Source organism: Phaethon lepturus, unplaced genomic scaffold (assembly GCF_000687285.1).
Source record: "Phaethon lepturus isolate BGI_N335 unplaced genomic scaffold, ASM68728v1 scaffold32086, whole genome shotgun sequence".
NCBI lineage: Eukaryota > Metazoa > Chordata > Aves > Phaethontiformes > Phaethontidae > Phaethon > Phaethon lepturus.
The window spans coordinates 2997-16613 of NW_010547399.1; the positions used below are offsets into that span (position 1 = coordinate 2997).

Here is a 13617-nt window from a genome sequence, read left to right on the forward strand (position 1 = left end):
CTCTGTCGCAGTCCTCAACAAGTTGGGTAGGTGAGGGGACACTTGGGCACATGTGGGGACATGGGGGATGGAGGGAGGCAGTGACACATGGGGCTGGGGACATGTGGGGTTGGGGACAGCAAAGGATGAGGACAAGTGGGGTTGGGGACATCTGGGGCCACCCAAGGTCAGACAAGGGCTACCTTTGGCACCGGGTGACACTGGCTATTCCCGTGGCCACTGCAGGCAGTGACATGGTGGAGGCGCAGCGCAGTGGCATCCGCATTGTGACGTCCCCGTACACCATCCACTTCACCCACACTCCCAAGTACTTCAAGCCGGGGATGCCCTTCGATCTGACGGTAATGGCATCTGGGGACAGGGATGGTGGTGGCATTGTCCAGGACCCCCATGGTACCAGGGTCCCCAGTGTCAGGATGGGGGGAGGGCGTTGTAGGTGGAGGAAACTTGGGGGCCAGGGCCTGTCCCCATGTCATATCACTGTCTCACCTGGAGAGGGCCTGGGCAATGTGGTATGTCCCTGTGTCACCTGGATGGCACCAGGTGACCTGTCCCTCATGCCATGTCCCCATGTAATGTTCTCATGTCACACCGCATCCCCTGCAGGTCTACGTCACTAACCCAGATGAGTCCCCGGCTCCGCGTGTCACTGTCAAGGCTGATGGCTTCCAGGGTCTCGTCTCTACCCAGCGTGATGGCACAGCCAAGCTGGTCCTCAACATGCCGGCCAACAAGGACTCCGTCCCCATCACTGTGAGTGGGGATAGGTACTGGGGTGGCCTTGGAACTGGGGCGGCTAAGGTGGACGGGGTGGTTAAAGTGACTTGGGCGTTGGGGTTGCTGAGACAACCAAGGTGGCTGAGATGTCCAGGATGACCAAGGACCATGGCCAGCATGGTCACAATTGACTAAGGGCCAGGACAGCGGGATCAAGGGACCAGGATGGCCTAGACATGCAAGATGGCCGAGGTCAGGGAGAACAGCATGGCTGAGACAACTGTGGTGATCAAGATGTCCAGAGTGATCAAGGACCAGGGCTATCCTGGTCACCGTTGACAAAGGAGCAGGATGGCTAGTGTCAGGGGGACCATGGCAGCCAACACAGCTGGGTTGACCAGGACATCTAGGATGATCAAGGACCAGGATGTCCGGTGTCAGGGAGACTGGCAGAGGTATCCATAGTGGCCAAGTTGTCCATGGTGGCCTGCAGCCAGGGTCAGCATGATTCACCAGTGACCAAGAACTGTGATGGCCAAGGTCGAGGGACAGGAGTGGCAAAGATGTTCAGGGTGGCCAATGTCAGGGGGGCCAAGGTGGTTGAGCTGACTGGAGTGGTCAAGACATCCAGGGTAGCAGACATGATGAGGTTGACCAAGGACCAGGGCAGCAGGTGTCAGGGAGACCAGGACAACCAAGACCTCTATGGCCAAGACCTCCACATTGACCCCTGCCCAGGTCCACGCCTCTCCCTGTTGATCAAGTGCCACTGTGTCCCTTGTGTTACAGGTGCGGACGGACCAGCCAGGGCTTCCTCCTGAGCGCCAGGCCTCACGGCCAATGACTGCCGAAGCTTACCGCAGCCAGGGTGGTTCCGGCAATCTCCTCCACCTGGCTGTGGGGGCCACCGAGGTGCAGCCTGGTGACAACCTCGCAGTGAACTTCCACCTCAAGAGCAACAGCAATGCCGTCCGTGACTCCGTCCCGTACTTCACCTACCTGGTGAGCGCGTTTGACCTCTGCCAACCAACTGCCCCCATCTTGGGGACCTGGCTGTCCAGGTTCCCACCAACGCTGCCTTTCCTTGCCCGCTGCAGATCATGAGCAAGGGACGCATCGTCCGCGTGGGGCGACAGCGGCACGAGGCTGGCCAGAGCTTGGTCACCATGTCGCTGCCAGTGACGGCTGAGCTCATCCCCTCCTTCCGCATTGTGGCATACTATTACGTGATGCCCGGTGAGATTGTCGCCGACTCAGTCTGGGTTGACGTCAAGGACACTTGCATGGGCACCGTGAGTGTGTCCCCGCTGTCCCAGGGGTCGGGGGGGACCCCTGGGGGCCTTGGCTGGGCCTTAGAGGTGGCTTGAGTGACCTCTGTGGTGGCCCTTGAGGGACCTGATTGGGCCCTTGGAAGGGCTTGGGTGGTCCTTGAGGGGCTTGGGTGGACCGTGATGGGGATTGGGTGTCACTTAGGTCATTTGGATAGCCCATGAGGGATGTGGGCATCTCACGGGGGGGCCTTAGGTAGCCCAGGTGGCCCACTGATGGTCCAGATATTCCATGGTGGAGGACACAGCCATCAGCTACCCCTGGAGGATTCCAACACCCTGTGAGGTTGGGGTACCCCCATGGGGCAGCTCCTGGGGCTGTGGTGAAGGGGTTTTTTGGCACCCCATGGACATGACCTGCCCACCCCATGTCCCTGGCAGCTGGTGGTGAAGGGAGCGACTGAGGCTGACAACCGGGTGCACGAACCGGGGACACCCATGCGGCTGCGCATCGAGGGTGACCACAATGCCCACGTGGGGTTGGTGGCTGTGGACAAGGGCGTCTTCGTCCTCAGCAAGAAGAACAAGCTCACCCAGTCCAAGGTAGGTGCCCGGGTACCCGTCCCCACTATCCCAGGGTAGTTGCAGTGGCTGTCATGGCTGTCCCCTGTTGGTTGCAGGTTTGGGACACAGTGGAGAAGAGTGACATCGGCTGCACCCCGGGCAGCGGGAGGGACAACGTGGGTGTCTTTGCTGATGCTGGCCTCAGCCTGGTCACCAACGTGAAGATCACCACACCGCAGCGACCAGGTAGGGGACATGCTGGGAACGGGGACAACCTGGGGTGACACCTTGGTGATGGGGATGTGGAACTTCAAGGACGGGGAAATGTGACACCTTGGGGCTGGGGGATGTGTCCCCTGAGCTTCAGGAAGTGACAACCGATGTCAAGAAGTGACACCTGGGCTTGGGGCCGTGACACTGTGGGGTCCCGACCTGTGTCCTCTCTGTCCCCAGAGGTCCAGTGTCCCCAGCCTGCGAAACGCAAGCGCCGTTCCCTGCAGCTCATCGAGTACAAAGGCACCAAGGGTAGGTGGCACTGGGAGTGTCCCATGTCCCCAAGAACACTGGAATGTCCTGTGTCCCTGGGGACACCAGATTGTCCCATGTCCCTGAAGATGCCAAGTGCCCTAGATCCCCGAGGGACACCAGAGCATCCCATGTCCCAGTCAATACCAGTGTCCCATGTCCCTGGTGATGCCACAGCACCCCATATCCCAACGAGTACCAGTGTCCCATGTCCCTGAGGGACACCAGTGTTCCATATCCCTGGTGATACCACAGCATCCCATATCCCAAAGGACACCAGAGTGTCCCATGGCCCTGGTGATGCCACAGCACCCCATATCCCAACGAGTACCAGTGTCCCATGTCCCTGAGGGACACCAGTGTTCCATATCCCTGGTGATACCACAGCATCCCATATCCCAAAGGACACCAGAGTGTCCCATGTCCCTGATGGCCCTCAGGCCAGGAGCTTTGGAACTGGGTGCTAATTGGGTGTCTTGGTGCTGGCAGCGGCTGAGTACACGGACAAGATGCTGCGCAAGTGTTGTGAGGATGGCATGAAGGAAAACCCCATGGGCCACAGCTGTGAACATCGGACCAACTACATCCAGGATGGAGAAGCCTGCATCCGGGCCTTCCTTGACTGCTGCAACTACATCAAGGGCATCCGTGACCAGAAGCAGCGCGAGCTCCACCTTGAGCTGGCTCGAAGCAAGTGTTGGGCAATGGTGGGGTTGATGGCGGGCTTGGGTGAAGCTTAAGTGAAGCTTGGGTGAAGGTCGGGTGAACCTCAGGTGTTGCTTGCGTTGTCGTTGGGTGATGCTTGGGTGAAGGTCAGGTGAACCTCAGGTGTTGCTTGCACTATCATTGGGTGATGCTTGGGTGAAGGTCGGGCGAACCTCAGGTGTTGCTTGCATTGTTGTTGGGCGACGCTTGGGTGAAGGTCGGGCTATGCTTGGGTGAAAGTTGGGTGATGCCTAGATGATGCTTGGGCAAAACAAGGGCAATGCTTGGATGATGCTGGGGTGATTCTGGCTCTCCTCAGGGGCTGGACCCCTGAGGCCACGGTCGAGAGGGATGCTGCCCTCCCCAGGTGAGGTAGACGATGGCTTCTTGGCTGATGAGGACATCACCTCACGGAGCCTCTTCCCAGAGAGCTGGCTCTGGCAGGTGGAGCCGCTGACGGAGCAGCCCAATGAGCTGGGGTGAGCCCTGTGCCCTTGTCCCACCACCCCTCCACCCTATGGCTCAACCTGGGGATCATTACCTCCTCCCTGTCCAGCTCTGGACCACCGCCTTGGCCAGTCTGGAGACCAGCTATGATCTCTGCCAAGTCCAGACAAGGGCCACCTTTGATTCCCCTGGTGCTGCCTTGGGACCAGCTATGATACCTTGGTCCAGCTCAGGGACCATCTACAACCCCCTGGTCTAGCCTGGGGAACAGACCCCCTCCTACTCCAGCTTGGTGGCTGGTTACACCTCCCTCGCCTGGCATGGGGCCAGTTATGACCCCTTTGGTTGTCCCCATCCTCTCCAGAATCTCCACGAAGACTCTGCCTGTGTACCTGAAGGATTCCATCACCACATGGGAGGTCCTGGCTGTCAGCCTCTCACAGACCAAGGGTACGTGATGGAGTAGGAAGGTGTCCCTGGGGATCAAAGGAATCCCCCAAACCTTGGGGGCACTCCCTGGGATGTGAAGGATCTCTTCAAGTCTGACAGGTTTCCTTGGCATTTGAGGGATCTCCAAAATCTTAAGGGGGCTCCATACCACTGGAGAGGTGCCCCAAACTTTGGGGAGATTCCCTAAAGCTTGGTGGCAGTCCTTGGGATTTGAGGGATCTCCTAGGCCTTGGGAGGACTCCATGGGACTTGGGGGACCTCCGAAAGCCTCGAGGATGTCCCTTGGACACGAGGGGCCCAGCAAGCCCATAAGCCTGAACCCCATGTCCCTGGGGGCCACCCCGCAGGGCTGTGCGTGGCTGACCCCTATGAGATCACGGTGATGAAGGAATTCTTCATCGACCTGCGCCTACCCTACTCTGTGGTGAGGAACGAGCAGGTGGAGATCCGTGCCATCCTCTACAACTACTGGATGCATGACATCACGGTTGGCAGGGGACCCACACCTGGGCTTCTGGGGGGTCTGTGGCCACGTGAACCCCACGGTCAACATCTCTGTGCCCTGTAGGTGCGCGTAGAGCTGATGTACAACCCAGCCCTGTGCAGTGCCTCCACCTCCAAGGTGCGCTACCAGCAGATCCTCAGCCTGAAACCCCAGTCATCGTGGGCCGTGCCCTTCGTCATCGTGCCCTTGCAGCTGGGGCTGCATGACATCGAGGTGAAGGCAGCCGTCCGGGGCAGTTTCGTGTCTGATGGTGTCAAGAAGAAGCTCAAAGTTGTGGTGAGTGGTTATTGCTGCTGATGGCGTCTCCACTACATGGTGCCACCTCCATCCCCGAGATGTCCCCAGCACGATATTCCTGTGACATCCCTGTCTCCACTTTCCTCCTGGTGTTGGTACCCAGGGATGAAGGATTCTCCCCCAACGATGCTCAAGTGTGGTCTCCCGGGGCTCTCAGTTTGTCCCATGACCTGGGCGTGCTGGTTTACACTGGGACACCTTTCCTGGACAACCCAGAGAGGTTGGGAAGGGGGGACCAAAAAGCAGCCCAACCTTGAGCATTGAACTCTTGCCTCTGCAGCCTGAAGGGATGAGGTTGGAGAAGACGGTGAAGATAGTTGAGCTGGACCCAAAGACGAAGGGAATCAGTGAGTTGCCCTGGCTGGTCTTGGGGATGTCTCAGCCCCACGGGGATGTCCCACTGAGGGAAGGATCTGAGGCATCTCAGGGGACAAGGAAAGTCCCACTGTGGGTCTGGGACATCTTGGGGGATGAAGGTTGTACCACCAAAGGTAGGACTGGGGCATCTTGGGGGGACAAGGGACGTGCCACTATTGGGCTGGGACATTTCAGGGAATGAGGGATGTCCTGCAGTGGGTCTGGGGCATCCTGCTATGGAGCTGGGACATCTTGAAGGAGAAGGAACATCCTGGTATGGCTCTGAAACATCTTGAGGGACAAGGGACATCCTGCTGCAGATGTGGGTCACCTCATGGTGGGGGAGGACATGAAGGATTTGGGGTGACTCATCTCAATCTTGTCCTCCCTGCCCCACAGATGGTGTACAGGAGGAGAAGGTGAAGGCATCAAACATTTCGGACATTGTCCCCAACACTGAGTCGGAGACCAAAGTCAGCATCCAAGGTGAGAACAGGGGAAGGGACACTCATGGGGACAAGCTGGGAGGGGGCAGGACACTCCTGCCTTGACGTGTCTCCTTCTTCTGGTCCAGGCAACCCTGTGTCCATCATGGTGGAGAAAGCCATCGATGGGAACAAGCTGAAGCACCTCATCGTGACACCAGCGGGCTGCGGGGAGCAGAACATGATTGGGATGACGCCCACTGTCATTGCCACCCACTACCTGGACAGCACATTGCAGTGGGAAAGCTTTGGTGTTGACCGCCGCACTGAGGCCATTGGCTTGATTAAAAAGGGTAGGAGCATCCCCTGGTTTCCTCTCTTGGGGTGCAAAATGTTGCCTTCATCCAAGGTGCTGAAGAAACCGGCACCTTTGAAGAAGACATGGGATGGGTGCTACAAGATTGGGGATTTCTAGGGCTACTGGTTTGCACCGGAATGCTCTCTGGGGCGAGTTGGTGGCCTAAAGCTACCTTAGCTTGGCTGGGTGCTCCTTGTGTTGGTCAATGGCTGAAGGGCATTGGTGGCCTGAAGCCACCCTGAGGTGCTCCTTGTGTTGGCCAACCACCATCTCCTCACCAGGCTACACCCAACAACTTGCTTTCCGGAAACCTGACAGCTCCTACGCCGCCTTCAAGAACCGCCCATCAAGCACCTGGTGAGGGTCATGTTGCCACCACCACGTGGGTCCAGGTGACAGGGTTAGATATGATGCTAAGATCCTGCTGTCCCCAGGTTGACAGCATACGTGGCCAAAGTCTTTGCCATGGCCATCAAGCTGGTAGACATTGAGCCCGAGGTGGTTTGTGGTGCCGTGAAATGGCTCATCCTGGAGAAGCAGAAGCCAGACGGGATTTTCCAAGAAGATGCTCCTGTCATCCATAAGGAGATGGTGGTATGGGGGGGATCCAAACCCTGTCCCTGCTGGTGGCCAAAGCCCTCTTGGCTCAAGGATGGGCTTTTGGAATGAGCTGTGGGGAAAGGACTCTGCCGGGTGACAGGGACGAGCATTGGGTGGACAGTTTGCTGTGAAAACCACGATCCTGAGGTTTTTCTCCTCCATTTTGTCACGCAGGGAGGCTACCAGGGTGCCGAGCCCGAGGTGTCACTGACAGCCTTTGTCCTCATCGCGCTGCAGGAGTCCCGGGAGATCTGCAAGGACCATGTCAATGTGAGTGGCCCAGTCCTCAACCCCACGTGGGGAGAGGGGGAGACACCCTATCACATAGAAGGACAGTGCTTCAGGATCAGGTGTCCAACCCTTATAGCAGCCACCTGAGACTCCAAATTTACCATCCTTTCTGCCCAGAGCTTGGATGGGAGCATCACCAAAGCTGCCGAATATCTTGCCCGGAGGTACCAGTCACTGACCCGACCCTACACGGTGGCCCTGACCTCCTATGCCTTGGCCCTGACAGGGAAACTCAAAAGCGAGAAAGTTCTCATGAAGTTTTCCAAAGGTGACATTTTGTCAGGGGGGACAAAACTGGGGTGGGGGGAAGAGGTAATTATGGGTTACCTGGTGGGGGGAGAAATCATCCCTAGAGGGTGCTGAGGGACCGATGTCACCCCCAGAGGGCAAACGTTGGGAGGAACGCAACGCACATACCTACAACATCGAGGGGACGTCCTACGCGTTGCTGGCATTGGTGCAAATGGAGAAGCCGGAGCTGACGGGGCCGGTGGCCCGCTGGCTTGCCCAGCAGAACTACTTTGGTGGTGGCTATGGATCCACTCAGGTGGGCTACGGACTCCCTGGCACTTGTGGGTGCTGTCCTGGCACCCGCTGCCATGGGGAAAGAGAGACAGGAAGATAGGGGTTGAGGGCTGCTTTGGGGGTTGAGGGGTCACCTTGTGGCCCTGGGGACTCCAGGGACATTGCATGTCCTCTTGGGGGACACATCTGGTCCTACGGGATCTCAAGGGCTTTAGAAAGCCCAAAAGGCCTGTCCCTGGGGACACCTCCAGACCCTGGGGACACCTCGGGACCCTGGGGACCCTCAGGGATTTGTCCTGTCCATGAGGGACACCTCTGCTCTGTAAGACTCCCAAGGGTGTGTTCCAGGTGATCTCAGGTGGCCCTAGAGCTTGGGGTCACCCTGGGCTGGGGGGTCACCCTGGGCTCATGGCCACCCAGGGGGCTTTGGGGATGCTCCAGCTGGTGTCCCCAAGCCCTGGTGACACAGGTGTCCCTGCAGGCCACCATCCTGGTATTCCAAGCATTGGCCCAGTACCAGGTCTCATCTCCGCGGCAGCTCGAGCTCAACCTCGACGTGTCGGTGCTGCTGCCACGCCGTGCCAGTGCCATCACCTACCGCATCGAGAACCGCAATGCCCTGGTGGCGCGGTCGGCCGAGGTACCGGCGTCCTTGTTGCCGTTGTCACTGTCACTATCAGGACCGTGGGGATGCAGCTCCCATCGCCCTGCTGTTGCTGTCCATGGGATGGCCCTGTCCCGTCCGTGTCTCTTCATGTCCCAGGACAATCTTGTCCCCTCACTATGGGTGTCCCTGTCCCTTCCATGTCCCCTCTGTGTCCTTCCAAGGCTTGGGATGTCCCTCCATCTCTGACCTTGTCTCCTCCCTTGCTGTGACCTGGAATGTCCCTGTCTCCTTCATGTCCCTCCACGTCCTTCAATGTCCCTGTCCCCTTTGTGTCTTGCAAAGCTGTTGTCCCTTCTGTGTCCTGGGATGTCCCTGTCCCTTCTACACCCCCTCCCTGCATCCCGCATGCCTAGGATGCCCCATTCCTTCCATGTCCCTCCCAGGGGATGTCCCTGTCCCTCCCCAACGTGCCATCTCCCCGCAGACCAAGCTGAACGAGGACTTCACAGTGAAAGCTGAGGGCACGGGCAAGGGGACGATGACAGTGGTGACCATCTACAATGCCAAGGTCCCCGAGAAGGAGAACAAGTGTGACAGTTTTGACCTGCGGGTGCAGGTGGAGGACGTGAAGACAGGTGAGTCCCACCGCATGCCCTCGCTACGTCTCCCTATATCCCTCCGCGTGTCCTCCATGGGTACCCTCCATGGCACCCTGTGTCCCCCCACAGGCAAGGAACAGGACGGTGTCATCCGCTCCGTCAAGATCACCATCTGCGCCAGGTAGGACAGGCTGGGGATGTTTGGGGACATCGGGGATGTTGGAGATAGGGAGGGGAATGGCGATACTGGGGACAGGGACACCAGGGCAAAGCATGGGGACCTTGGGGACAAACAGGGCTCAGCCCCACCTTGTCCCACAGGGATCCTTGGGATCAGGGACATCGGGGATGAGGATGCTGAGGACAATAGGGCAATTGGGGACAGGTGGGTGGTCTCAGCCCTGTCCCCACAGGTACCTGGATGATGTAGATGCCACCATGTCCATCCTTGATGTCTCCATGCTCACGGGCTTCTCGCCTGACCTACAGGACCTGAAGAGGGTGAGTGTGGGGACCTGGGGGGACCCAGGGGAGACACGGAACCTCACATCTCTGTGCCGTCATGTCCCCCCCATCCCCATGTGTCCCTGTATGCCACTGTGTCCCCATGACCCCTGTGGCACTGCATCCCTGTGTCCCTGTCTTTCCCTCCACGGCCATGTGTCGCCGTGCCCCCTGGTGTCACTGTCCCTGCGTCCCCATGTCCCCCTGTGTCCCCACATCTCTGCCAGTCCCCTGCATCCTGCCATGTCCACGTGCCCCCGTGTGTCCCCTGTGGCCAGCGTCACTGTGCCCACACATCCCTGTATCCTGATGCGGTTGCATGTCCCCACGTGTCCCTGCATGTCCTGCATGCCGGGTGTCACCGTGTCCCTGTCCCCAGCTCACGGAGGGGGTGGACAGGTACATCTCCAAGTTTGAGATCGACAAAGCGCCGTCGGACCGCAGCAACCTCGTCATCTACCTCGACAAGGTGAGGACATGGGAGATGGGGACGTGATAGAACAGGGATGGGGACAGGGACAAGGATGGGCATAGGATGAAGCTGGGACATGGTCAGGTACAGGATGGGGACAGGTATGAGAATGAATCTGGGGACAAAGGTGGGACAGAGACAGGGATGGGGACGCAGGTAGGGTTGGGGACATGGATGGGGATGAAGTTGGGGACATGGACAGGGACAGAGGTGGGGACAGGAAAAGGGTCTCAGGGGTGGGGACAAGGACAGGGATGGGTCCAGGTCTTGGATAGGGACAGCATGGGGACACAGATGGGGACGGGGCCAGGTGGGGGTGCTGACTGCCGTCCCCGTGTCCCCATCCCCAGATCTCACACAAGGCCGAGGAGTGTTTCTCCTTCAAGGCCCACCAGCGATTCCAGGTGGGCTTGATCCAGCCTGCGGCTGTCACCGTCTACAGCTACTACAAGATTGGTGCGCCCCATGTCTCCTTGTGTCACTCTCAGGTCCCCTCTGTGTCCCTTTGTCCCACCATGTCCCTGCTGATCTTCTCCCCATGCCTGTGTCACCATGTCCCCCCATGTCCCCTTGTATCCCTTGCTGACCCTCTCCCATACATGCCACTGCTCTGTCCCCATGTGTCCTGCTGGTTCTTTCCCCTTGTGTCCCCCCTCACCTCATGTCCCCTCCTGTCCCTGCGTCCCTGCAGATGACCGCTGCACCCGTTTCTACCACCCGGACAAGGACGGTGGGCAACTCAGCAAGATCTGCCATGGGGATGTGTGCCGCTGCGCTGAAGGTGACATGGGGACACAGGGACATGGGGACTGACTGGGTCAACATCCCTATCATGATGGGACACGTCATGGCCGTGACGGGACGTGTGATTGACAAGATGGGATGTATCATGACTGTGATGGAGACATGTCCCTCTCATGATGGGACATGTCACTACCACAATAGACCTTGTCATGGCCGTGTCCCCATGTCCCCACAGAAAACTGCTTCATGCGGCACAAGCATGATGCCCCCATCACCGTCAACCAACGCATTGAGCGCGCCTGCGAGCCGGGCGTTGACTACGGTGGGACATGGGGGACGTGGGGTCGTGGGGGGAGTTAGGGCCCATAGAGGGGACACAAAGGATATGGATGGGGACATGGAGAGCCACAGAAGAACGTGAGGGGCGCGTAGAGACAGGAGGGGACAGGGGGACATGGAGGGACAAGAAGGACAGGTGGGGGATGTAGAGAGACATGGGGAGGAAAGGGGGAGACAGAGGACCTGTCTAAGGGGCCACCATGGAGTGGGGGTGCTGTCTAGGGTTGGGGGTGACATGGTGACATCTGCCTCCCCAGTGTACAAGGTGAAGCTGATGGCAACAGAGGCGTCGCCATCCCATGACAGCTACATCATGACCGTCCTCTCTGTCATCAAGATGGGTACGAGCACCTCAGGGGTGGGGGACAAGGCCACCCTGAGGGATGAGGTGGTCACCTGGGGCTGGGGACAGCTGGGGCCACCCACGTGGGTTGGTGCCACTTGGATGGCTTGGGGGCCCCCGGGTGGGTTGGCATCATCCAACAGTGCTGGGGACACCTTTTGGGAAGGGTCACCCAGGTGGGCTGGTGTCACCCAAGGGTGCTGGGGCCATCCACGAAGGGTGGAGATGCCCAAGGGTGCTGGGGAATACTGGAGGGAACGGGTGTCACCCACAGCTGATGCCACCAAGGACGCCAGTGTCTCGCTGGGGCTTGAGAGTCCCCAATGTGTGACATGGCAAAGTGGGTGTCCCTGTTGTGTTGGGGTGGAGATGACACATCACCTGCGTGTCCTCCCCTGCGACAGGCACCGATGAGGACCCAGCAGGAAGCAACCGGACCTTCATCAGCCACCGGCAGTGCCGAGACTCTCTGAGGCTCCAGATCGGCCAGGACTACCTGCTCTGGGGACTGGCCTCTGACCTGTGGGTCACCGGCGGCCGGTAGGGACATGGGGCCACGTGTGGGGACGTGGATGGGGCCACGTCTTTGGGGCCACGGGACATCGGGGACATGGCTAGATGGGACATGGGGACACAGAGACACATGGACATGGTGACAGTAACACCCAAGTACACAGGCGCATCCCCCCAGGCCTGAGATTCTCCAGTGTCTCATACAGGGTTGTGCACCCCATTGTCCCCCCACCTTCTGATCCATGTCCCCTCTGTCCCTTTGTTGTCTCCAGCTTCTCCTACCTCATCGGCAAGGACACGTGGCTGGAGGCATGGCCCTCAGAGGTCGCATGCCAGGAACCCGACCTGCAATCCCTCTGCCAGGACTTCATTGAGTTTGCCGAGGCCATGACCATGTTCGGGTGTCCGTCCTGAGCGCCTGCCCCCCACCCATTGGTGTCCCCCGCCTTGCTGCCCCCTCTTGCCCTCCCACCTTTTTATTTTGGGGTTAAAAAAAGTGCTTTCTGACAACGTGGCTCTGGATCTGCATGGGGGGGTGTCAGGGGGACGTGGGGACGCTGTAGGGGACAGCGGGTCATGGGGACACCGTAGGGAACACCAGGGTGGTGAGGCCTTCACGGTTGTTGTGAGGACGCTGTAGTGGACAGGAGCGTGGTGGGGACTCTATAGGGGATGATGGGGCCATGGGGGACACTATAGGGGCAGTGGGCACTCTGTAGGGGATGAGAGACCTATGGGTATCCTGTGAGGTATGATGGGATCGTGGGGACCCTGTAGGACTCAACAAGGTCACAAAGATTCCATAGGGGACAAGGCAGTTGTAGGGACTCCATAGGCGTCATGGGGATGCTGTAGGTGACAATGGAGTTGTGAGGACCCCAGAGGGCTCATGAAGACTCCATAGGGGACAGTGGAGTTGTACGGACTCTACAGGGGTCATGGGGACTCCGTAGGTGATGACAGAGTTGTGCAGACCCCATAGGGGATGTGGGGACTCCATAGGGGATGACGGTGTCATGGAAACTCTTTGAGGCTGTGAGGACCCTGTAGGAGATGACAGGGTCATGGGGACACCATAGGGGACAAGAGGGCTGTGGAAACTTCATAGGTGTCGTGGGCACTTTATAGGGGACAACAGGGGCATGCAGCCTCTACAGGGGACGTGAGTACTCCATAGGGGACAACAGGGACTTGGGGGGATCATAGGGGATGTAAGGACTCCATAGGTGATGGCAGGGCTGTGGGAACCCTGTAAGGAATGATGGGGACTCCATAGGGGACAATGAGGTTATGGGGCCCCTGTGGGGGACAACAGGGTTGCGAAGACCCAACGGGGAACCACAGGATCGTGGGGAGCGTATAGGGGATGACGGGGCTGTGGGGATTCCATAGGCGACCACGCCAAGAGCCCGTGGGGGGTGTACAGGGACACAGGGGACTGTATAGGCCTCTCTGGGCCCAT

The 13617-nt window shown here is 58.9% G+C and overlaps 1 protein-coding gene across 1 annotated transcript in view; it reads left to right on the top strand.

Annotated features, from left to right (window-relative positions):
- C3 (complement component 3) overlaps positions 1–12569 on the top strand; it is a gene marked incomplete at its 5' end in the record, with an annotated part of 15038 nt that extends 2469 nt beyond the window's left edge. The window contains 31 exons of the mRNA XM_010289639.1: positions 226–341; positions 607–753; positions 1507–1719; positions 1815–2009; positions 2427–2588; positions 2666–2795; positions 3003–3074; positions 3564–3764; positions 4147–4258; positions 4591–4676; positions 5024–5163; positions 5245–5457; positions 5759–5825; positions 6235–6321; positions 6410–6613; positions 6900–6975; positions 7053–7212; positions 7393–7488; positions 7627–7777; positions 7893–8056; positions 8516–8674; positions 9126–9276; positions 9370–9421; positions 9654–9741; positions 10124–10213; positions 10567–10672; positions 10908–10997; positions 11196–11282; positions 11557–11640; positions 12047–12182; positions 12428–12569. Coding sequence (XP_010287941.1) covers positions 226–341; positions 607–753; positions 1507–1719; positions 1815–2009; positions 2427–2588; positions 2666–2795; positions 3003–3074; positions 3564–3764; positions 4147–4258; positions 4591–4676; positions 5024–5163; positions 5245–5457; positions 5759–5825; positions 6235–6321; positions 6410–6613; positions 6900–6975; positions 7053–7212; positions 7393–7488; positions 7627–7777; positions 7893–8056; positions 8516–8674; positions 9126–9276; positions 9370–9421; positions 9654–9741; positions 10124–10213; positions 10567–10672; positions 10908–10997; positions 11196–11282; positions 11557–11640; positions 12047–12182; positions 12428–12569 — 3977 coding nt within the window. The remainder of the gene's footprint in view (positions 1–225; positions 342–606; positions 754–1506; positions 1720–1814; positions 2010–2426; positions 2589–2665; positions 2796–3002; positions 3075–3563; positions 3765–4146; positions 4259–4590; positions 4677–5023; positions 5164–5244; positions 5458–5758; positions 5826–6234; positions 6322–6409; positions 6614–6899; positions 6976–7052; positions 7213–7392; positions 7489–7626; positions 7778–7892; positions 8057–8515; positions 8675–9125; positions 9277–9369; positions 9422–9653; positions 9742–10123; positions 10214–10566; positions 10673–10907; positions 10998–11195; positions 11283–11556; positions 11641–12046; positions 12183–12427) is intronic.
- Between the last annotated feature and the right edge of the window lie 1048 nt (positions 12570–13617).